Below are 24,140 nucleotides of genomic sequence, written 5' to 3'. Positions count from 1 at the left end.
TTAATATAAAACTCATTTAACTAATTTGATTAAATTAAAGAAATTAGGTAAATTAGTTAATTATAAGAAAAGTGACATATTTGTCCTAAAATACCATAATCATCTTTCTTAATATCTCATCTCTCTCCTTTACTTGATTATGGTTGAAAGAGTATTCATATGGGTAATTTAAAGAAAATTGATAAACATGAGAAATGGGTATTATATTTAGAACCAAAACTAACTCAAGAATTGGGTCTTATATTAAGATTGGAGGAGCACATCAAATTTTTATATCATTATGTCAAGTTTTTTTAATTATATATGATCATATGTTTTATTTTTTTATATAAGTTTATAATTTAATGATAATTATTTTTAAAATAAAATATATAGTTATATGTTATTAGAGAAACTAAACCTAACCTAAATTATAAAATATTATCTTTGATCCTAAATATAAAATTTAGATCCAATCGCCATGCCACGCACATGTAGACAACTACACATGTCCCTAGAGCCTTATGCGTGTTCTCTTATATTATTATTTTCCATGTCTCCTTCACATTTAATGTGTTGTATGCCTCTCCTTTATCCATTTGCGTCTTATAGTCATTCATTGTAATATATAATTTATATTCATCCATTTATTCCTACCAATCCTACATTTCTCTTTATATATAATTAATCAAATTACGTTATTTAAGAAATTTTTAATATTAATTAAAAATAATAAATATATTAAAAAATTACCAACAAAGCCCGGTATAGTTGGTAGATGGTTGGGTCCCTTAAGCATGATGTCCTAAGTTCAAACCAGGCTGTGTGCATAGAAAAGGCTTTGTTGGGAGAGGCAAAACCTACTTCGGTGTGATCTCTACGCTTCAGGAGGATTAGTTTCTAGCTATCGTCTCGGAAATACCACCTGGTTGCTACCAAAAAAATATATTAAAAATTTATTTTTTCCCCTCTAAATATATGTCTTAATTTATAAGAGGGCAGGTGAGAAATTGAAATAACGAGCAAAAAATGAAAACAAATATATGAGGAAAAGAAAGGATTAAAATTAAGAAAAATGCATTTAATTTAATATTTAGATAACTCAAAACGTTATCTTATGAAAGCAAAAATATCAGTTGAAAAATTTAAGAAAATATTATGATTTTTTTTTTGTTTTTTTAACATCTTTAATGAAGCCAACTTCCATTTAACTATCTTCCTTAGTCTATGCGTTTGTTGTGGGTAAACTGAACCATAAACTGGAGAAGTATAAATAACACCATCAGTTTCTATATGAAGTATAGAATATTTTTGTAAATAAAAAAGAAGTATAAATTATTTTTAACTACTTTACGCACAACACTATCACTTTCTATCTTTAATGGAATGTTTATTATGAGAGAAGACAAGGGGAAAAATTTTAATGAGTTCGATATCAAAAATTAAAGGAGTGAAATTAAACACATTTAATTAATTTTTCTTATTTTTTATCTTACATCTTATGATCTTTATTAAAATTTTAGATGGAGATATAGGTTATTTTCTCTAAATTTTATAAATTTTAAGAGTATTTTCACATATATCAAGACAAAACTCTTCTTGCATATTTTATTCATACATTGTAAAATCACTTCAAAAAAATAATCCAAACACCTTATCCATCTTAATTCAAAAATTTAAAGTTAAAATTTATGAATAGTTTCGCTTATTAAATATAATTAACGTGGGGCTTTCTACGTTAGCTCAATAATTCATTTACACTTGCAATCTTGCACATCTAAAGATATGCTTATTTAATAACTTAGTCGGGAGAAATTTATCTTTTGGCTCTTATTAATACTTTCAAGGAGATAATTCGTAGGCACAATGTAAAGTCATACGAGTATTTAATGATATCTTTTTAAAAGCTTGAGAGATGTTAAAAATTATTGGATCAAGGTGTAAATTTGTTTCGAAAAATTTCATTTAAAAATGCTGAGTACTCAATTTTTTTTAATGTAAATCTGCCTTGAATTGCATCAAAGTTGCTCTTTATCATTAAAAAACTAACTTTGAAAATTCAAATGATGACATTAACCATTGAAATTTTCAATCGTAAGAGGTAATATTATTATAATTTTAAATTTTGGATCAAATTTACACTAAAAAAAATTAGAGTACCCAGTATTCTTAAATGAAAACTTTAAAAAAGAATTGCACTTAACATAGATTATATTAACAAAATCTGACTTTTATTTGTCCATGCATGTAATGATAGGCAAAATAAGAGAGAGAGAATTTTTTCCACAAACCAATTGCTTCTACAGTTTAATGATTTGTGTACATTAATAAACTTATGCCCTACACTGCATCCCTCTTTCTCGTAATTATAATAAGTTTTAAATAACTAAATTATGTAAATAAAAAAGTTGATGAACATATTAATTTATGATGATGGTATAGATGATACTAGAACATGAAGCTTAAGCCTAACTTCAAGTGAGCACATCATGAGATTTTATTGTAAAATTGGGAAATCCAATATTTGAAGATCATAGAACAATAGATTTTAGTTTAGTTTTGTTTCTTAACAATAGATTTGGTAATTACTATTATCAAATAATTCAAACTTGAGTTAGGTTAGGCCCTCATTGAAAAGAAACTTTTCTAGCATGATTTGTTATATTTACTAAAACTCAAGTTTAAAACCTCACTTGAAATAGTGTTAATCCCTTACTTCTTCAGCCCTCAATCTGAGTGTAATTAGTTGAAGAAAACAATAAAACTGCTAAGAATATCATCCATCACAACACAATTCTAGTTCTAATATGTTGAACTGTAAAATTTTGTTAAAATATGATAATCGTCTGGTCTTATTTATAGTTATAAGATAACTAAAAAGTAACTAAAACGTAATTTTTTTCCCTTTAATATAGGTCACATGATTAAATTTATGATATAAATATTTAGTTTTACCGCTAATTTGTGTTCAATAAACTTTTATTTTCTCATATATGAGGTAAAAATTAAGTTAAAAAATTATTAAATTTTAAAGTAGAATTAATAAAAAAATTTAAAAAATTATTCTGATAAAACATGTTAAAAAGTACTCTTCCGATCCTAATTATAAGACCCAATTGACTTATTTGAGGAGATTAAGGAAGTAAGTTAAGTTGGTTATTTATAATAAATAAATGTTGTCATTCCTAAAATATCCTTGCTAATTAAGTATATTGGCTAAAACTATCATTATTAGAAGGATTATCTTGGAAAAAAATGCATAAATATAAGAGACAAAATGGATTGGGGTCTTATAATTAGGACCAAATAAAAAGTCAAATGGGGTCTTATAATAAAGACTGGAGGAGTAGCTTTTACATATAACTAGAGGAATGAAATACAACTGGCTTGCTATAAAAACTTCCTTGTTTTTGACCAAATTTGTGTTGTAATGATGAAACGAAGAAAATAGGACGGACGGTGAAATCATATCTTTGTCCCCCGTTGACTTTAATTTGGATGGAGTTGACTTATCCGAAAGTGACCCAAACAGAATATAGAATGTTGATGGCCTCATCATTATGTCCCCTTTGAGTTTGACTAATTACCCATTCCTAATTAAGTTGATTGAACCTGGCCTACCAGAAAGTTCTCCGGCTTGTATCATTGTATGGGAAAAAATAAATAAATTTTTATTTATTATATGATTGATTCATTTTTTATTAAGGGGAAATATACTTGTTAGTAAAATCAGAAGCAAATTATATGAAAATCTGTAAAATTTTATTATTATCAATAAATTCTTTCTTGAATTTTATTAAATTTTTTTTCTCTATTTTAAAAGTTTATTAAGACCTTCTGCTTGAAATATGGACTATATAGCTAGAATCTCTCTTTATGTATTTCGAAATTTCATGGAGCACACACAAACTTATTAAAACTTTAAATATATGTATAGTTTTGAAAAATTTTAGTGGTGGTTGGAATAGTTTTTTTTTGTAAGAAAAATATTTATATGGATTTTTAAAGTAAAATAAAAATATAATAATTTTTGTAAACAATAAGTAATATGAGTAATTTATCTTTATTTTTAGCCGAGACCTAAGTTTTAGGGGACAATTATATCCCCACCTGACACATTACAATCTCTCTAAACCTTGAACCCTAAGTTACACTGGCTCATGATGCCATTGTGGCAGTAGGCATTGGACAGAAAGATCTAAGTTTTGGAGCTAAAGTATACATAGACATAATTTTAATAATTTACTAAAAAAATCAACCATTTATTTCATTTTATTGTTCCCATCCTAAATATAAAAGTTAGTTAAAGAGTTGGTTTTAATATTGAATCTAAGACTTTAATACATGTTATTTCTCACATTTATTATTTTTCTCTAAACTAACTTCTTTAATTTATAAACTGAAATAATAACTAATATTATACAAGGATTTTTCAAAAAGATCAAGTCATATTTATTAAAATTAAATAATTTATTTAGCTTTTTCGAAGATAAAGAACCTGAAAAGACATAAGGGCACCCACAGCTTTTATAGCCAGCTTGTTCTCTTTTGTCCATCCTTTTTTCAGTTTATGGCCATTAATGTTATTCTACTGAAATGTCTCTGAAAAAGACAATGCCCATGCCTTGCTTCTTTTGCCCCTTTTTTCTGCCTTTTTGTTTCAAAAATCAATTTGGTTTTAGTTTACGTGCGTTTGGTTCTGTTTTCATTATTTATGTTCTTATTTTTAAGTTATTGCATAAAACTTATAAAGCAACTAGCATTTTTCTTTCAATAGGATATTTGATTTGGATATTATTAAGTGATAATAGAAGATAGATGGATTGAAAGAGACAAATAAGATTAAATTAGAACTTATTGTTTTTAATAAAAGATATATTTAAACTAATTTTAACCAACCTTTTTTTTATTTATGTGAAAATTAGCTAAAAATGACTTTTAATTGATAAATAAGAATAAAGCGAGTATTACAACTTTTAGTAAGACATGGTCCCCCCCCCCCCCTCCAATAGTCTGATCGCTTTTCATGCTTATTTTATATACAAACTCCAATCGTTGATACACACACAGGATTAACATTATTTTTAGCTCATTAGATTCTTTGTAAATGGTTCAAATTCATATCTTACGCTTAAAAAAGGTCTTAAAAGAGATTATTGGTGTATTTAAATGCATATGATTGATAAGAGTATTTTAAAAAAGATAATATTTGTTTATTATAAATAACTAAGTTAATTAATTTTTTTGATATTTGTAAATTAGTTACATACCTCTTATATTATCTCGGGTTCTTAATATAAGAGTTAGTTTGATTTTTAATTTAGTTTTAAATATAAAATTCTAATCCATTTTGTTTTTCACATTTATTCATTTTTTTAAAGTAGTCATTGTAATAGTTTGGTAATTATAGTAAATACATATGAGTAGTAAAGATATTTTAACGAAGACAATACCTATTTATTACAAATAAATAACTTAACAAACTTTTTTAATCTATTTAAATTAATTAACTAGCTCTTATATTAAGAAGTAAATGTAGCATTAAGAATGCAGGTAGTATATTATTGGTGCAGCACTCATTTTTATGGAAATCACAATCTTGGTTGCATTTTTTTCCTTTATTTTAAAGTCACCTAACTGGGCTCAGCTTTGTTGCGCATGGGCCCAACTATCTTTTTGTGAGGCTAATATGGCTTGCTTTCTTGAATTTCTATAGTGGAAATTACAAATTGATGATATTTACATACGATTTTTCAAAATAACCACCGAAATTTTTTTGAAAGAATGCCCAAAAAATACTTTTAAATTTTAAAATCTCAAAACAATCTTGTTTATTACGCTCTAATAATAGCTGACAACATTTAAAAAGTAAATATAAACACATTTTTATAATCATTCCTGATTGGAAGTCTAAAATTTTAGAGGTATGTTGTTGAAATTTTTCCAAACCTTTTCTTTGGGGTGTCACAAGCTCTTTTTCATGACTAAACATTATTAAATCATAAAATTCTCCTTCAAACACTACTTCTCAATGATAAAAAAAATGTAGTAGCCGAAATTAGTTGGATTAATAAATATGTTAAAAATTTAAACTTCTTTCCAGAGATAACCTCATCTAATAATGGGTTGGTGGCTTTTAATAATTAATCTCATGAATAAGTACTCCTTTTTTTAATAAGGGCATAAAAAGAATTTTTTAATAAATGCTCCAGAAAAGAGGTTGTTGTTTATCATAAACAGGATCAAAAGAATCCTAAAAAGTTCTCTTATAAAAAGGGTCGAAGGGAGTATAACTATATCATGATACTTGAAGAATTACATCTACTCTTATATCACAGCATATCCTAGGATACCAGAAAAAGGAGGAAAAACTAAGAAAGACATCTTCTAATATTTTTTGCTATTTTGTTTTTTTTTGGGGGGGGGGGGTTGTCAGAAAGAAATACTATAATTTAGTTGAAGGAAAAAGAGCAAAATTTGTGCTCATACCTAGGTGTTGGTGGGTGTAATCACGAATTTATATCTTATAACCTATACAACATACTATTTGGGTTTGTGAAACCGAGATCTCAAACTTGGTATACCATTCCAACTTCCAAAGATGATGCATGAGGCATGTCAGGGACATAAGGAGCTGCCCTAGTGTTTTTCCTCAAGAATTCATACCCAACATTGATCACTAACTTCTTCAGCAAACTAGACCCTGCTTTAGCTCTCATATAATATTGCCCCGTAATGTAAACCACCCCAGCTTCTCTTGCTTCCATGAGCTCATCTAGTTCTTCTCTAGCTTCATCATCAATCCCCGGACTCTCTGGTACTACAAATCTCACCCTCTTCCTGGGTTGGATCTCCGAAGTCTCAGCTAAGTCCGTGTGATTTTGATTATTAGTGCCCTCGCTCATTGTTATGGTATGTGTGGAGCATGTCCCTACAACTGTCATTTTCTGAGTTTGTTCAGGCTCTTGGCTTGGAGAAGCAGTGTTGAACTCAGGACTACTGTTTCCTGTGCGGATGAATTCTGCTATGCTGCACACGAGATCATTCTCGAACTCCAAGTCATCTTTGTGGACATTGCGGTAGCCATAGCGCACTATGCATCGGTAGAGTCTGAACTGTCTTGGCCCTATTCGGCCTACTAGGAAGCGTTCCTTGAGGGAGACATGAGGAACTGGCACATGTTTGATGCAGAGGAAGACTAGGACTTGGTGGAATGCTGGAAGGTTGGTCACAAAGTGGGAGAAGATAGCAGGGATTCCAGAAACAAGATCGGTCTGAATTAGACTGATCCCAGGAACCCGGACAATGCCTATGCTGGGACTTAGGCTGAGGAGCCAGTTGATGGAGACTTTGTTTTGGACATCAAATTCATACTTCTTGAGGGTGCCATAGTGCCAGATATACATGACAGTGAGAAATACAAAGGCCAGAGCAATTGAAACCCATGCTCCTTCAAGGAACTTGACAAGAGAAGCTGAGAAGAAGACAGCCTCAATGGTGCCAAATATAGCAACAAAACCAAAAGCAAGTATAAATCTCTGCTTCCAGCACACTGCTATAACCAGTGACATCAAAATAGTGGTGACCAGCATAACTGTTATAACTGCCAAACCTACATTGCAGAACACGGTGCGTCAGTTTCATTGTTGAGCTTGAGTTAAAATAATCATTAACAAAAAATTAATTTTCTTATAATCCAGAGAGCAGAAGTGAAACTTCAGCACAAGATAGCCTTTTGTGTGAGGAAGAATGTGAAAGATTATAATGAGACTGTTCATGATCTTTCACTCAACAATGAATAGGAAACATGTAATGATTTGTCACAAACCTGCTGCATTGCCCAAGTGCTTGGTGTTTCTGAATCCGATAGTTACAGCCAAGCACAATAACATCAATAGCCAGTTGATCTCGGGGATATATATTTGGCCGTGAATGGTGGATGACGTGTGTACCACTTTAACTCTCGGGAAGCAGCTTAATGCAACGCATTGCTTGATAATTGAGAAAGTTGCAGTAATGATAGCTTGGCTTCCCACAACTGCAGCAAGTATGGCTATTACCAGAACAGGCCATCTCAGTTTATCTGAAGGGATGAAAAAGAATGCCAGTTATTCAAGAACCTGTTAATCAGTTTTACTAATCCTCTCCCAGATGAAGAACATATTAATCTAACCTACCTGGCACAGATGCGTAAAACCCAAAGTGATAGCTGTGGATGATGTTGTGATGTTTAGATAGATAAGCAGCATGCCCCATATATGCAAGAACTATAGATGGATAAACCACAGAGGTGAATGCCAGCTGCAGAACATATCATCATAAGATAAACAGGAAATTTCCAAAACAAGGTAGCAAAAAGAAATAAAATGTGGCAGTTTTTATAAGGAACATATGCTTTCTAACAGTGTCTAAGAAACTAATAAATACTGGAAAACAAGTTAGGGACAGAAAGGATAAAAAATTGCAATAACAGAATCTCTAAAGGATTTTAGCTTTGTCACTGAGCATCAGTCCATCTATATGCAAAAGAATTTCTAGTCAGTAAAATTTTGGAAATGCGATTGGCTTTTCACACGTAAATTTAATGTAAACTGTGAACATGCAGGAACAAGTATATGGCCTTTTAATTCCTACGTTGGCTATTATGAAGAGATTTATCCAATTATATTCGGCAATTCCTATTCCTATATACTTTTCGACTTTATAGTTGAATATGGAAATGATTCGCTCTCTATACTTTCTCTCCACACACAATCTTCACAGTTCATTTGATTGACCATTTAATATAATCTCTATGCATTTATTATTATCACTTGAATGTTCTTGGAAACAAGATTATAATGTTACGGCAGAAACTAAATAAATACTCCTCCGGTCCTTATTATAAGACCCAATTTGACTTTTTATTTGGTCCTAATTATAAGACCCAATCCATTTTGTCTCTTATATTTATGCATTTTTTTCCTAAGATAATCCTTCTAATAATGATAGTTTTAACCAATATACTTAATTGGCAAGGATATTTTAGGAATGACAACACTTATTTATTATAAATAACCAAATTAACTTACTTCCTTAATCTCCTCAAATAAGTCAATTGGGTCTTATAATTAGGATCGGAGGAGTAACATGTTTTGTTTAATGCCACAAACAATAATCTTCTGCCGTTAAATTAAATAGGCAATTAAATGAACAGAGAATATTGTGTAAGGAGAAAGATACAAAGAGAAAGTAATAAGAGAATCCATTTCCATTAAATACTGTCTAGTGCCTTTCTTTCCACATATCATTAGCATGACATAATCTTCAGTATTAACATGTTTTGTGGACTAAGAAATGGCGGCAACTATCGGGACATTCTTAAAGGATATACTGAAGCAAATATAAAATCACCAACATATGATGCCCATATAAAACTTTTGAAGGTTCCTAAGAGCTCTGAAAGTAGAACAAACGGCACAACAAAATATACAGAAAGAGAATACAAAACTGAATCATTTCACAAGGAACATATACTGCACCTCAGGAATTTAAACAACAGAGTTGTTACCACTCATGCATTAAAAGTCAAATTAATTGCAACTTTTGGTGTGAAATTTCAAGTAGTCAAGTTTCAGCACGAAGTATTAGAGTACTATATTGCATTTGTATTTAATAGGAGGGTGATTCACTTATCCTATCCACACTAAATTCATGTTTTTAATAAAAAGTACCTTGATTGATAATTGTGAAAAGTGGCCGAGATCAGCAAACATAGCTTCAGATCCTGAGAAGTTGAAAACATAAATTAGAAAACCATCTGATTATTGACATAAAATCAGAGCTAGCCATGAAGTAAACAAACAAACCTGTTATGCACAACAAAATTCCACCAAGGGACACCCATTTTGCTCCTCGAGTTTTCCTCAAAAATCGGCAAACATAATATGGAGAGAGCGCTACATACACTTGAGGATTCCAGTAAAATATATTATAAACACCAATAGCACCGATGGAGAAAAGCCATGTGAAAATTATTGGAGCGAACAAGAAGCCAACCCTGTGAGTGCCATAATGTTGAAGAGCAAACAAGCATATCAGTATGACGCATGCAGCGGGGACTTCTACATCTGTCAGGCAACAAGTTCTCTAGTGAGTTCAACAAGGGAAATGCGCCATGAGGCTCAGATAAAGAAGAATGGCAGTATCACAAATATAAATGCTGATAAAAACAGGACGATATGTCATGGACAAACAGTAGAGGTGATTTATCTCTAGGTCCAAAAAGATTAAAACAACTCAAAGCATGCAGAAGACAGAAGCCCCATTTTGGTCCTTCAGAGACGAGTCTAATATCATATGGTTAACTCAAGTACTTTTTTTGTATCACTTTAGCACTTCAACTTTATTTCATTTCAATTCAATCCTTTAGTATCATTTTAGTATCTCTCAAAGGATACTTTGCCAAGTTGGAAGAAAACCATACTTATCAGTCTCAAGATAATGATACCAAAATCTTCAAAGGAGGCAATTGATAGTGCAGGCATGTTTGGATGATTGAAATGGGATTTTTGTGCAAAAAGACTCAGTATAGTGGTGAACTTACATCGGTGATGCTCCTTGGACATTGAAAGCTCAACACCAGACACAGCAGACAGCACTGCATTTATTCGAACAACCAGGGATTAAATGATCCCATAAAATCTCAACATCAAACCAAAACATATAGAAAGTTAGTCCTAATCACCAGAAAGAGATGGCGTGACGACCCCATCACCAATCACCATGCTAGTCCCAATCAAAGCCAGAACCAGCAAAATCTTCTGCAAAACCTTATGCTTCTCCAAAGCCATCTTCATCCTCGAGGCAAAGCACCTTTCTGGTGTTACATTACAATATCCCTTCTTGTACCCTGAGAGCTCTTCGTCTGCCAATTGTCGATTGTGCAGCGAGCTGACTCGGGCATGGCGACACAGCAAAGAGTATAGAGCAAATGTGCCTCCTTCTCCATTATCGTCAGCTTTGAGCACAATAAACACGTATTTGATTAAAGGAATCAGTGTAAGAGCCCAGAAAACCAAAGAGAAAACACCATAAATCTCTTCGTTATTCTCTGTGAGGGCGATAGGTTCAGCAAATGTGCTTCTGTAAACGTACAGTGGTGAAATGCTTAAATCTCCATAGACAACTCCAAGGCTCTGATATGCCAGAGTCAGAACCGTCTTCCATGGTAGTCTCTACAATGGGAAAAAAACCAACATTCTGATTGAAGACTGAAAAGATTCTAACCAAACTGCTTAAAACAGAGAAAAATGTAAACTTCGATGATCATAAACGAATATGCCCAACTTACCGTAGCAGAGTTTTCACGAATCCCACAGTCCAGATCCATAGTAAATGCTTTTAGAAATCAATTAGAGCCATTTTACTGAAAACACAAGCTTTGTGGAGACTCAATTGCAGAAATGAGAAACACCACCGCAAGCTTGACAGCTAAGGTATAAAAGAATTGGGCATTAATATATTGACAAAAAAAAAGACTATCCTTTTTAATTATGTATCTCGAATTTTTCGAATTCTGTAAAGGTGGCGACTTTCCATATTTATGATGAGGTTATAAACAAATGCAAGGAACCCATTATTTTTCTCAGTGAAATATGAGGATTGAACGAGGAAGCAGCTGTGAAAAGGACTTGCCCCAGCTTTCATTTAAGGATTGCGGTTTGAATATGTCAAAAGAGATAGTGATGTGTGGAGGAATCATACGCATCACATGAACAGCCACCGGTAGTTACCAAGAGTGAACAGACTCGAAACCCCAAAAAGCCAGAAATACTGTGACCCTGACCCTTTTTGACTCCACTCTCCACTCCCCCAAAAATTAACAAGGAGGGGAGAAAAGGGGAAGAAGAGAGAGAGGGTGGGGAGCGCCAACATTTAAGAAGATTTATTCCCCTGATTATAAGATGTCTTTTTAGAAGGGTTATTTAATTTTTGGATTTAAAGGATAGGTGCTAACAGTTTGACATTATAAATTGAATTAAACTCCCATTTATGAGAAAAATTTTGATGCTATATTACAAAAGCTATTAGGTTTTGTGATGTTTATATTCTTTTAATTGATAAGGGTGAACATAGGCCCGCTTGGTGTAAAATATTAAAAATGAGAGATAAGAATTAAAATTATAATTGAAAAAAATTATTAAAATTTTTTTTAGAATAAATCATTACTTGTTACATAGGATTAGATAAACTCATGAAAGTAGGACCGAAGAATACTACTTCTCACATAATATTCATTAATCTCATATATATAAGTTTGTCTAATATCATGTAATAAGCAATCTCTCATACTAAATACTATTTTTTTTAATCTCAATTCTAATATTTATCTCTCATTTTCAATAAGTGTGTTAGATTTTTCTAACAAATTTAGCAATATTTATATTGCCTCTCTACCTTATAAATAGAATAACAAGAGTGTACAAGTACGAATGAAATGCTTGACTAGACACTTAAAGAAGTGCCAATTATTGATGGTTCATTGAGTTTTAGCAACATGTGAGCGTAACCGAAATAATGAGATGGAAAAACAAACACACAGAGAATGATTCGAACTTTTTTTTTTTTTTGGGTTTGCGCGTTTTCTCCCTTTTGGTGCGATAGGGAGAGGCTAGGGGTTGAGCAGATACGGGTGAAAGGGTTGAACCCGTGAGTAGATGAAGAAACTGATCATCACCCATGGCGTATGAGAATTGAGAAGCTCTACGTGGCAAAATCCACACTTGGTTCTAACTCTGCTCATTATTATAGTACTCCTCCAATCTTTAATATAAAACCGAATTATTAAATTAATTTTTATTCCAAATATAAGACCTATTTCTCATATTTATTAATTTTTTTCTAAATTATTCATATGAATATTCTGTCAACCATAATCAAGTAGGTGAGGAGTAAGGATATTAAGAAAGATGATTATAGTATTTTAAGAAAAACATGTCATATTTTTTATAATTAACTAACTTATCTGACTTCTTAATCTAATCAAATTAATTAAATAGATCTTATATTAATAATGGGAGGCGTAGTTTCCTAATATGCTTCTAAAGATTTGAGAATGCTTTGCTATTTAAGAAAAAGTGTAAAATTATATAATTATTTTTTGAATTTATTTGATTTCTCTCCTACTCTTGTCAATATACTCGAGCACAAGATCTCATGTTCAAGCCGTCAAAATCTCTTTAGCTAAAACCAACGTCTATGGGTTGAGAAAAATCATTTTTATTTTGAAGATAATAATATTTTTTAAAGATTGTAATATGTTTGTTGAAGCTTTTTAAAATAATTTATTTTGAGAAAATACTTGCGTTAATTTTTTTAGGAAATAATTTGTTATCATGGATATATACATGAGAGAAAATATTGAAAAAGAGGGAGATGGTTATAAAATTTGAAATTTATCTTCGGCAAATTCATTGTGGTTCAAGAAATGTTGTCCATAGTCGGCACAACAAATGTAAATATTGCTTCTTCTTTTTCTTTTTGTTTTTTTCCCATTGTTTTTTTCTTTTTGGCTGCATTGGCTGTTTCTCTTTTGTTGGATTTAAAACTTACGGTGAATCCTTATGTCATTTTTTTGTTTAAAAAAAAACAGAAGATTGTATTGTAGGATCGGCCAATAGGAAAAAAATTAGTTCATAAATCAAGTTTCAATTTTGATGCTAGCCAGAGTTTTTTTTTTTTTTTAAACACAAGCACACCTAACTTCTTAGAGAAGTATTCATGTTTTAAATGCTATTTATTATTAAATGTAAGCATCTCACAAGATAAATTTGAATATTTGTTTGCTATATTGTGAGAAACCAGTATTTTTCGCTAGACTTAATCCACGTTAGTATGCCAATCATAATTAACTTAACCTCCAAAGTCATCATAATGAAAAGTGTTTTTTTTTTAATTAAGAGCAAACATTAACCATATATAAGATTCTAAGTAAAATCAAACTCACCACCTCCTATTTTCAAATGGAATCAAACTCACAATTTCTTATGTCATTAGAGCACAAAAGGGCACGACCTAAAAAGTGTTTTTTTTTTCCAAATAATTTATACTATTTTATTTAAAGGGCGTAATCTCAAAAAAAATATTTTAAAATTTTAAATCAGTCTTATTTACTATACTTTAATAAAAATTGACAATATTTGAAAAGAAAATAACAACATATTTTTGTAGTCATTTCTGATTTTGGATTTTAACATTTTAGAAGTTTTTTTTTTCATATTTTTCCTACTTAAACAATTAATTATTTCTTAGAGCATCATCCGTGGACGGTATAGACTAATGTTTTCTCGAAGTATGAAAGGCAAACAAATCTCATTGTTCTTAATGAATCATTTACTTGTTGAGCTTAAACAAATACCATATCTTTAATATGCTTATTTCTGATCTCATCAAAATGAATATGACTTAAATTTTAAAAAAAAAGTTTAAAATGTTGATAATAAGAGTTGCTTTTATGGTAAGTGGTTAATAAAATAATATACGTGTTTTGATCTCACTGGAAAAAATATATAATTTCTTTTTATAATAATGATAATATTTCGTTTATTAAAAACAAATTACATCATAATGCCTCATAATAACTATGTAATTTTGTTCCGTGGCCAAAAATAACTAAGTTATAATAGCTTCTTTTTTTTTCCCCACAAATCACAACTTAATATTGCTGTCATCAAAATTTGAATTCATTTGTTGTTATTACACAACTTAGTATTATTTGGATGATGCCTCTTAAATAAGTTATTATTAGTAAAGTAATGAGGAATAACATTTTACATAATCATAACTAATAGGTATTAGTCCTGATATAAACCAAAAAAAAAAAAAACAATAGCTTACTCATTAAATATGACTTAATAATACTAGATATGTTATAATTATATAAAAAGAATCACATAATCATATATACATATCTAATTTTTATTTTTCCCTTTTCTTAAATTAAAAAGTATTAAAGTAAATATTTACTTATTTTATTGTGAAGAATGATTATTGTCTAACTTAATGAAATTTATTAAAGATATTTAATTATTTTAAACGTGCAATGGGCAGCTTATTAAGGTGCGCCAGCCCAATGATTACTTGAAAAGTATTGCCGTACTTTCATAGACGTGTGATTAACGTATGGCCGCAAATGATTAAGAGGCGGTTGATGACTCCTTATTGACTGGTGGATATGAACTACTACTTCCGATTTTAATTATAAAAGCTAGTTGACTAATTTAAAAAGATTAAGAAAAGAAGTTAAACTAATTATTTATAACAAATAAGTGTTAGCTTTCCTTAAATATCCTTACTAATCAAGTGTATTGGCTAGAACTACTATTGTTAGAAGAATTATTTTGAGAAAAAAATACATAAATATGAAAGACAAAATGAATTGGGGTCTTATATTTAGGACCAAAATAAAAATCAAATAAAGTCTTATATTAAGGACCGAAGGTAGTACTTATGATCTAACCAAAATATTATCCACCAAAAAAGCAAGATTATACTCCCTCTTTATACAAGATATTGTCAAGATAATTAATTTGATTTTTTCCATTTTTATTGTTATTAAATATAGGAGGAGATAACAAAAATGTAATATCAAAAGCGATTTTATCTTTTTTTTAAAGGATAAAATAGGAAAACTCTATTATTTTAGGACAAATTGAATGACTAAAGTTTTATCTCTTGATATGTAAGAAAAGTTAATCAGCTTGTTATATTATAAACAAAAAGGAGTACCACATTTATTTATTTTTTTCCAACACTTCAATTTTATATTTTATTATTAGATTCTTAATTAAAATGTGATGAATATGTATAAGAAAATATACACGTATTATCTATGTTTATTTAGAATTCTAATTCTAATTTCATTAATTTTTTAGACAAATTATATTTTTATTAAAATATAAAATAAAGAAATAGGAAATAGCTTACATGTTTGGTGTTTGTGGTTTTTTTTTTCCAATTTTTTGTCACAATAAGAATAACTTTCAGTTCTTAATATAAGAGTTAGTTATGAATATAATTTAGTCATAAATATAAGATCTTAATCTACTTTAAGTCTATTTAGTTCTACAATTGATAAGACAATTGAAATGTTAACTGTTAAGTCATTCCAAACAAGTAATTTGTTTTTCAAATTTATAATTTGTTTTTAAAATATCTCTATAACATTATTGATTATACATATTAAGAATGTTCTCACCAAAAGGATAGTTTAAAAAAAAAATAACAAACGTGTTGGAAATAACTGACCCAACTAATTTTATTAATAGCCATAAATAAATTATCTAATTTTTGTATTAAAAAAATCAGAAGCAGTATTTATTATATTGATTATAAAAGATTCAAACTCACCACTTGATGTTGCCTACTTGAAATTTTATAATTACCTACTCTCTAGTGCTATTATAAGCATCATCTTTCTCTTCTCTACCAGATGGTACTAGGAACGCTAAAAGAAACTGTAAAAGGCATTCTTGTTTGCTACAAAAAACTGTTTTTTCCAAAACATGTCTCCCCTTTTTTTTTTTTACCAGCAAAACATGTTTTCTTTTTTTACATGTTTCCCCTGATTCCAAATATTAGTTTCATTTGAATAATGTCTAGGGCAAAAATTCTACCCTTATAATTAAATGCGAGTCAATGGATGTGACTTGTGACATTTATGCACCTCCATTTAATAGAGGTAAAAGCAGAAATTATCCCGATACTTTTGACAAATTTAAATAGTTAGACTACTTTTAATTCCCTTGCTCACTCCCACGAAGTTAATTAATTATACCTTATTTATATTTCAGACGGAAGGGGCATCTCCAATCCATCAACAAATATGATTACAGTAAAAATAAAGAATAAAAAGGAAAAAATCCACTGAAGTGGAGGCCAAAAAGTAAGAAGTAAACAAACTAGCTGATGTGAGTGAAAATAATTCAATGTTTCTCAAGACCAAAAACTAGTACTAGGAACATTACTGGTTTAGCATCAGAAGAACCAGAACCAACACATTAAAGTTTGATGCGTATTTACGAGGCAAATGAACCTGAACCAGTGGATTTACTAAAGCTAACAATTTCTTAAACATTGCAGGCTGCTGAATTGACCAGAGGTTAATCTCCATGAATCATCCCCCAATACTACTTCAGTGATCAAAAGTAAAGGACATTGGGTAGGCACCAGACACCAGTAATTACATGAAAGGTTTCCCATCAAACACTGAGCCATCAATGCGGATACGGTTGTTGATTTGAGGATATACCTATTCATCAACAGTTTTCCAGCAAGCTAAAAAAGAAAAGGAAAACTTAGGTCTATTTGCTTATGCACATTACACAACCAATTCTTCAATAAATTCTCAAACCTTGAGCTTCCCTGTCACAACATCTACATAAATATAATGGATCATAGCAATATTTATGATAAAATCCAAGTGTTCAGATTTGATTGAATAAGTGGTTGTAATGGACATAAGCAAATAAACCAATGGTTGGTCTACCTAAAAGCACCTGTAAAAAGAGCCCGCAAAAATCCGAATCCATTGGTAATGACTAACTGTCTGATGGCAAATGAAGAGGACTTGCTGGTGAATCATTTCCATCACTCTCAGCCTTTTTACTTTTGCCACCTTTGGGAGAAATTTCTTCAGCATTGGCTCTCTTTCTTTTGCAATTATCCTTGGCTGCACGAGTGGTCACTCCAGGTTCTTTTGACTTTAGTTTGCTAGCATCAGATTCCTCAGGTGAATCATTGGGTTCTTCAACCGAAGTATCCTTATCGTCATCCATTGTGGCCACTGCATCATCACAGTCTGCCTCGGCTCCATCTTCATCCTTGCTTTCATCTTTATTTTCTTCAGCCTCAGCTTTCAATGATTCAATTAAGCCCAACAACTCTGTATTGACCTGTCACACATGCATGCCATCAGAGGAACTTAGCAATCAATTTAACAATTTTCACATTGAATCAGTCATCAAGATCAGACAAAAGTACAGAGTTAAGAGCAAATTATGCATGATTCACCTGAACGTTCTGAAGAAAATCAGAAATGTCAGTAGGGCAAGAAGGGCATTTCATCACGTTCTTTTGGGACCGCAGAGACCTTCCACCCCTGCTTCTTTCTCTCACAAAAGATTGACCTACAAACGCACCTTCCAAACATGACTTGCAGAAATTATGAGCACAGGGCGTCGTCACAGGAGTAACCATAACCTCTTTACAGATAAGGCAACCAAATCCTGCATATAGAAAGCATAACAAAGTAAAAATAAATAGACCATATTAAATGATATCACTGATGGTTTTAGACGCAGGAAATAACCTGTTTAATCGGATGGGAGTAAGGACAAACTAACGCTGCAGTAAAGAATAAGTTGACCAATATAAAAGCAAAGCATAATGATAATACCTTTCAGCAATCTTTCCCTGATTGAAAGATTTTGTGCTTTCCTTATTTCCCTCCTTGACCTTTTTACATCTTGGGGATCCATACTTTTCACATGCCTTTGACTGGGAGGTTGTGGTTTTTTCCACTTCCAACAAGATCCTTCCTCCTGAAGAAAACATCAACTAATTATACGTTTCCCAAAACTCTAATTCTAATGATACGATAAAACATTCTAAATAGTGTCGTTTAGTAACAATTTCAGGAAGAAAGGAAGTGGTTATAAATTGACAACAAAATGAATAGGAAATTTGAAGAGGGAAAATCCTAAAATATCACTCACATCAAAATCCCACGATGGATTCTCCTTCCTGACAACTAAGTCTGTAGCCTTTTCTAACTCAGGAATTACTGGCAATGGTCGGGGACGATCTCCATGATCATCACTATGTCACATTTAGAATAATTTAGTAGAAGGAATTTCAAATAGGATCAGCACATTTAAGTGAGCTACATAATGCATACCTTGTCCATGGGGCAGGCTCATTGTCACATCTAACAAATAAGTACCGACAAACCTTGAAGCCCTAATTAAGCATATGCCTTTAGAAAAGTTGCATGGAATCAAGAACCAAAACATAGGAAATACAAGAATAAAGGAATATCATATCTACCTGCAACCCCTGTTTCCGCCAACACTTTTCAATTCTGTAAACGCCATCATAACGTAATCCTTGTTCAGGGGCATATGAGGATCTCTTCTCTTTGTGAGATCTAGCCATTCAGACGTTACACAAAGCTTAGTAAGTATGGATGAAAGCTCAATAGAATGCATCTTTGAAACTCTCAAAGTTAAGCAAACTATAAATAAGCATGTCAATCATACAATAGATTTAACATCACAAAGTGTTGGTAGAGGGGAAAAAAACAAATAGCATGATCCATCATTCAAAAGGTCAACTTGCCAAATGTCACTAGTTTAAGAACTTGTAAAGACATAAATGAGGAAATAAAGCCAATGTTGAGATTGTAATGAAAGAAAAGAGAGGAGAAAGAAAGATTGGCCTTCATTCATAATTGAAACTGGCTTTCCGGCTAACCTTTCCCCCACTTATGTTTTGTTGGTTTCACTAAGTCATTAAACCAACTAACTACTTGGCTCTTCACATTGTATGGTACTAACAGAGATCAGCTAGACAAAAGAATTTTCACCAGGTCAGGAGCACCTTATTGAGAATAAGCTTCCCAAGATAGATGAACAAAGAAGTGATTTTTTGAACGCAGATGCGTACCTTACAACTCGAACTGGATAACCTTTCAAACAGCTAACTTTTAAAGCTAAATTGGACTTTTCAAACTTCTGATCAAATGATTGTACGTTGCTTGTTCGCTTGTTTCCACTTAAGTCTCTACCACCACTGCAAGAAGGGACGTGTTAGCCATTTCAACAAAAGCCAATAGAAACAAGGAAAGATGAATCAGAAGTATGAAAAAAAAGTAAAGAAAGACAAGAAAAACAAAAGACCAAAAAAGGTTTAAAAAATGGGAGTACTAGGCAAAGCAGCAATATAAGAAACTAGATGGAAGCAACATGAGCGCTTGGCATGCGACAGCAAAACAACAGTAAACAATCAGCAGAAACCAAAACTAGTGAGAATATTCACCCAAACTCATAGGTTAAGACAGCATAACCAAATAGGTTAGTGGGCAAACGGTTTAGACACAGATAGATATCAAGATGAAAAACAAAAAACAATATAGCAATTCAATAAACTTTACAAACCTTCCAGTATAGAGAAAATACTCTCCATGATCCTCGTCATCAACATAACCACCAGAAAGAACTACTGATTGTGCACCATGGTTTGATTGTCCAGCAATACCACTAACATGAGGGAAGTGAGCACCCCATTGCCGGCAATCAAGTCTATCTTCCCAACATTCACCAACCAGCACACCTTGATTCCTCACTGGATCATTCTCAGCTGGGATTGGACCAAAATGATCCTGAGGCACAGTTACAAAAATCTTTCCACTGCAAGCATTTGATTTGCCTTTCCTTTGGGCCCGCTCTGAAGTATAAGCCTTGTCTGGTCTATCTTGGTTATGTACAAACTGATAAACTCTAGAGGTTTCTCCTGCACCTATGTTTTTGGATACTTTTGCCATACGGATAGCCATAACAAGCGCAGAATTTATACGCGGTTGACTAGCCATTTTGGAAGGGATAGCACTACGACACTTGGCACATGTTAGTTTTCCTTGTCCAATCCACTTCTGAAAGCATTTTAGGCAGAAGTTGTGGCCACACGGAGTCTGAAGAAGGCCATTGAATTAGATTCCTTGTTAAATCGAATTATTATAGTATGCTAATTACCACCATTCCTTAACAGAATAGAATAGTGAAAGTAGACAGAATGTAAATAATGCAAAGAAACTAGGCTGACCACAAGGGTCTTACGAAAACTTGCTTTCTTTGATGAAAAATCCCGAACACTAGATACTAATGTAATGACAGATAGGGACACAACAGAAGTCCACATTGACAGTGCAGGTGTTGGGAGGAATCATGAAACAGCATTTCACTCAAAATAAGAAAATTCTCAGATAAAGGTAGACTATATGCTGAAAGATTAGAACCTGCTGACAAGAAAAGATGCAGTGTGAAAGTCAGGACAATATTCAAAAAGAAAAGGCAAAGAATAACTCATTTTGAAAATGAGCAGTTGAATTAAAGTGTCATGACAATTTTCAACTGCAATGAGCAATATTCAATCAATAACAATCGAATAGATGGATTCTGCAGCAATACAAGTAATCACGTCAAAATATGAGGCAAAAAAAGGGTTGCTTTTGATGATGGCGATATATATTCACTACCAAATCGTTCAAATGACAGAGAAAACCCCACACACCCTAAAGATTAAATTTTTAGTTAAGATTAAATGGAACAACAAAGAATTGGCAAATAAAAAGAGTTAACAATTGACAACAGCAATTTTGACGAAGTAAACATGAGAGAAAATTGAGAAAAATCTGGATCGCTGCTAGTATTAAAGAAAACAAAAATAGATGTCGCTCATTTAGTATCAGAGTGAAGTCAGAGTTACCGTGACCGGCCTCTCGGGTAACTGCATACAGAATGAGCAGTTTAGAGTCCCGCTGAGAATATCCAGAACGTCCTTCCTTTCACCTTCTACCTTCTTCACACTACCTTCATCTTCCTCAGAACCTGCCTTTCCACTCATCAGTTTCTGTCGTTTCTTCGCCTTCTCAAGCTCTGTTAGAGAAGAATCCGCTTCAATCGCTCGGATCGCCGCCATCAAGTCACCGGCCCCGTCAAGGACGGCTTTGCCAACGGTAACCGAAGGAAAATCTGAGGGCGGCACAGAACAATCTGGGCATTCCCACTTAAGCGTCTCCGCCATCGTCTCCGGTGGCTGAGAGAGACAGTTGACATGCCATTGGGAAGCACAGGTTTTGCACGTCAGTTTTTCTTCGTCAGCAGGCTTCGCCTTGCAAACCATACAGACACCGTCACAATCGCAGGGGAGTTGAGTAACGTGCGCCATTGGTGAAGCAGAAAAGGCTTGGGTATGGCGAGATTGCCGATGAAGAGCGATTAGCTAAGTGAAAGTGAGCTCTTTGAGTGCTTACTGATTGGTTCATATACTGTGAGGAAAAGAGAGCGAGGGAAGGAACCGCGGGTTCTGAAGAGAATACATTGGATTTGAATTTCAGGAGCAATCCAGTGCGGACGGGTTCACCGTGCGTAAGCCACGTCCTTTCAATGGTTATCACGTCAATCCATCAGTCTCTGCTAAATATTAAATTAAAAATCATATATATAATATTAAATTTCCACCAAATGTCCTTTGAAATGATAGTAATAAAAAATGAGATTAGGATTGAAAAGGTGTTTGGCAAGTGGCAACCTTCAAAATATTTTTTTTTAAAACAAAAAAATTTTTTATATATTTGTTTTATAAAATGTAAAAATATTTTTAAAATTATAATTTAGTTTTCATCCAAACACTCTCTAAATACAACAAAAAGTATTAAGACTATAAAGTTTTTTTTTCTCATATATATACTGAAACTTAAAGTTTTATTTTATAGTACTTCTCCGGTCTTTAATATAGGACTCAATTTTGAGTTAGTTTTAGTCCTAAATATAAGACCCATTTCTCATATTTATCAATTTTCTCTAAATTACTCCTATGGATACTCCATCAACTATAATCAAGTAGAAGAGAGGGATGGGGTATTAAGAAAGATAATTATGGTGTTTTAGGAAAAATGTGTCACTTTTCTTATAATTAACTAACTTACCTAACTTTCTTAATCTAATCAAATTAGTTAAATGGATCTTATATTAAGGATTAGAGGAGTAGTATTTTTATTCTGTTTTCTGCAGTCAAGTTTGATCATTAAAGATACTAATCAAACTGTATAATTTAAAAATTAAACTTAACGGTGGATAATGATTAGGATATTTTTGTTATAAAAATAAACTTCCAAGGTATAAAAAAGCCAGAAAAAATTTCTAAATATTGAATATTCCTTCATGAATACTTTCAAAATATTTAAACACCTTGTCTTATAAAAAATTGTTCAGCAAAAAAAGGTAATAAAAATTGGAAAACAATCAAAACAAGCAAGAAAATTAATGCAAAATCAATGTATATGGTTTTATAATTTTATTTTATATTAATTTTATATATATCACACTAGTTTGAAGTTAAACAATATTAAAATTGTTACATCAATAATAAAGTTATAAGAAAAAGTTAACATTAGGCATAAGTTGTAATTAATCATTAATGTGAAAGTTTATATAATCCCAACAAATTTACGTAAATATTATGACGAGAATTCTTTAATTTATTTTATTTTTGAATAAATAAAACAAGATTTCAATTGATTATTGTTAATTGTACAAAAAATTATTTATCAATTAATTGTAATTTTTTACCTGATCAATTAATTGTAATAAGTTGGTACAATGTACCCATATTTATTTCTTCTTCTCATTGTTATGACTTGCTGTCATTAAATAATATTTTTATAAATTACAATCAATTTTTCTCTATTTTGTAATAAAAAATTACAGTCATTAATTATAGTAATTAATAATTATAATTCCTACCAAATCAATCTTATTGATCACGTAATTATTCACATTAATTGTATGTATAATTCAATGCACTTTATTAGTACAAAAAGTTATTAATGTTTGGATGAAATACTACTATGATTTTAAAGGTGATTTGTGTAAATAGTTTTATTTTATTAAATTTTTTTTTTTTGGAGTTTCTAAACACTCCCAAAGCACAGCCCTCGATGCAATTGATGCGCCTTACAATTCTATACTCTCGATTCAATTTGTTGACTACTAAAATTGAATATCGTGCATTAGTTGACGTTAGAGCTTCCTCTTCTTGGCAAAAAAACAAGACGCTTTCTCTGCTTTTTTCCCGTAAAAGTTAACATTAATTATTGTAAGTTGTCATTTGTGATTATGACCACTTGGGAACGGTTGCCAAAAATACCCAACCATTTGAAAAATTGTTTGGCACATGGTTCTTAAAATTTCGAAGATAAAAATGAGAGAGACAAAAAAAGATAAAATTACCCTTAAAAATAATAAAAGAGAAAGAGGAAAACCCCAAAAAAAAAAAAAACCGACTAGGTTCAATCCAGGCCCTCATGTTCCAATTTTGGAGTGTTAGTTGTGCCTCTGTTGTTT

General features: G+C 31.6%; 2 protein-coding genes across 2 annotated transcripts; both read right to left on the bottom strand.

The window, feature by feature from the left end:
• Positions 1 to 6,548: 6,548 nt before the first annotated feature.
• Positions 6,549 to 11,559, bottom strand: LOC114757030 (potassium transporter 6-like). The gene is made up of 8 exons (XM_028946025.1): positions 11,312 to 11,559; positions 10,706 to 11,195; positions 10,565 to 10,618; positions 9,828 to 10,088; positions 9,693 to 9,745; positions 8,157 to 8,280; positions 7,808 to 8,062; positions 6,549 to 7,591 (listed from the first exon to the last, which is right to left on the bottom strand). The coding sequence occupies exons 1-8, from the start codon at positions 11,348 to 11,350 to the stop codon at positions 6,549 to 6,551; spliced, it is 2,319 nt and encodes a 772-aa protein (XP_028801858.1). The 5' UTR covers positions 11,351 to 11,559.
• A 5,947-nt stretch (positions 11,560 to 17,506) lies between these two features.
• On the bottom strand, positions 17,507 to 22,032 carry LOC114757028 (E3 ubiquitin-protein ligase ORTHRUS 2). Its single transcript, XM_028946023.1, has 9 exons — positions 21,502 to 22,032; positions 20,175 to 20,707; positions 19,684 to 19,809; positions 19,066 to 19,165; positions 18,917 to 18,978; positions 18,735 to 18,837; positions 18,416 to 18,560; positions 18,031 to 18,245; positions 17,507 to 17,912 (listed from the first exon to the last, which is right to left on the bottom strand). Exons 1-9 carry the CDS (start codon positions 21,961 to 21,963, stop codon positions 17,559 to 17,561), a joined length of 2,100 nt encoding a protein of 699 aa, XP_028801856.1. The 5' UTR covers positions 21,964 to 22,032; the 3' UTR covers positions 17,507 to 17,558.
• Positions 22,033 to 24,140: the final 2,108 nt, after the last annotated feature.

The sequence above is a fragment of the Neltuma alba genome, unplaced genomic scaffold, assembly GCF_004799145.2.
Source record: "Neltuma alba isolate B1F8T4 unplaced genomic scaffold, ASM479914v2 tig00010558_pilon, whole genome shotgun sequence".
In the NCBI taxonomy this organism is placed as follows: domain Eukaryota; kingdom Viridiplantae; phylum Streptophyta; class Magnoliopsida; order Fabales; family Fabaceae; genus Neltuma; species Neltuma alba.
Note: the sequence above shows the minus strand (reverse complement) of the source record. Positions and strands in the feature narration are given on the sequence as shown.

Coding starts and splice junctions, on each gene's coding strand:
- LOC114757030 (XM_028946025.1), bottom strand. CDS start 11,350: ATGGATCTGGACTGTGGGATTCGTGAAAACTCTGCTACG. Junction 11,196..11,311: donor TTCGTGAAAACTCTGCTACG/GTAAGTTGGGCA, acceptor TTCCCATTGTAG/AGACTACCATGGAAGACGGT. Junction 10,089..10,564: donor GTCCAAGGAGCATCACCGAT/GTAAGTTCACCA, acceptor GTTGCCTGACAG/ATGTAGAAGTCCCCGCTGCA.
- LOC114757028 (XM_028946023.1), bottom strand. CDS start 21,963: ATGGCGCACGTTACTCAACTCCCCTGCGATTGTGACGGTGTCTGTATG. Junction 18,979..19,065: donor GGCGGAAACAGGGGTTGCAG/GTAGATATGATA, acceptor ATGCTTAATTAG/GGCTTCAAGGTTTGTCGGTA. Junction 18,838..18,916: donor GAGCCTGCCCCATGGACAAG/GTATGCATTATG, acceptor AATGTGACATAG/TGATGATCATGGAGATCGTC.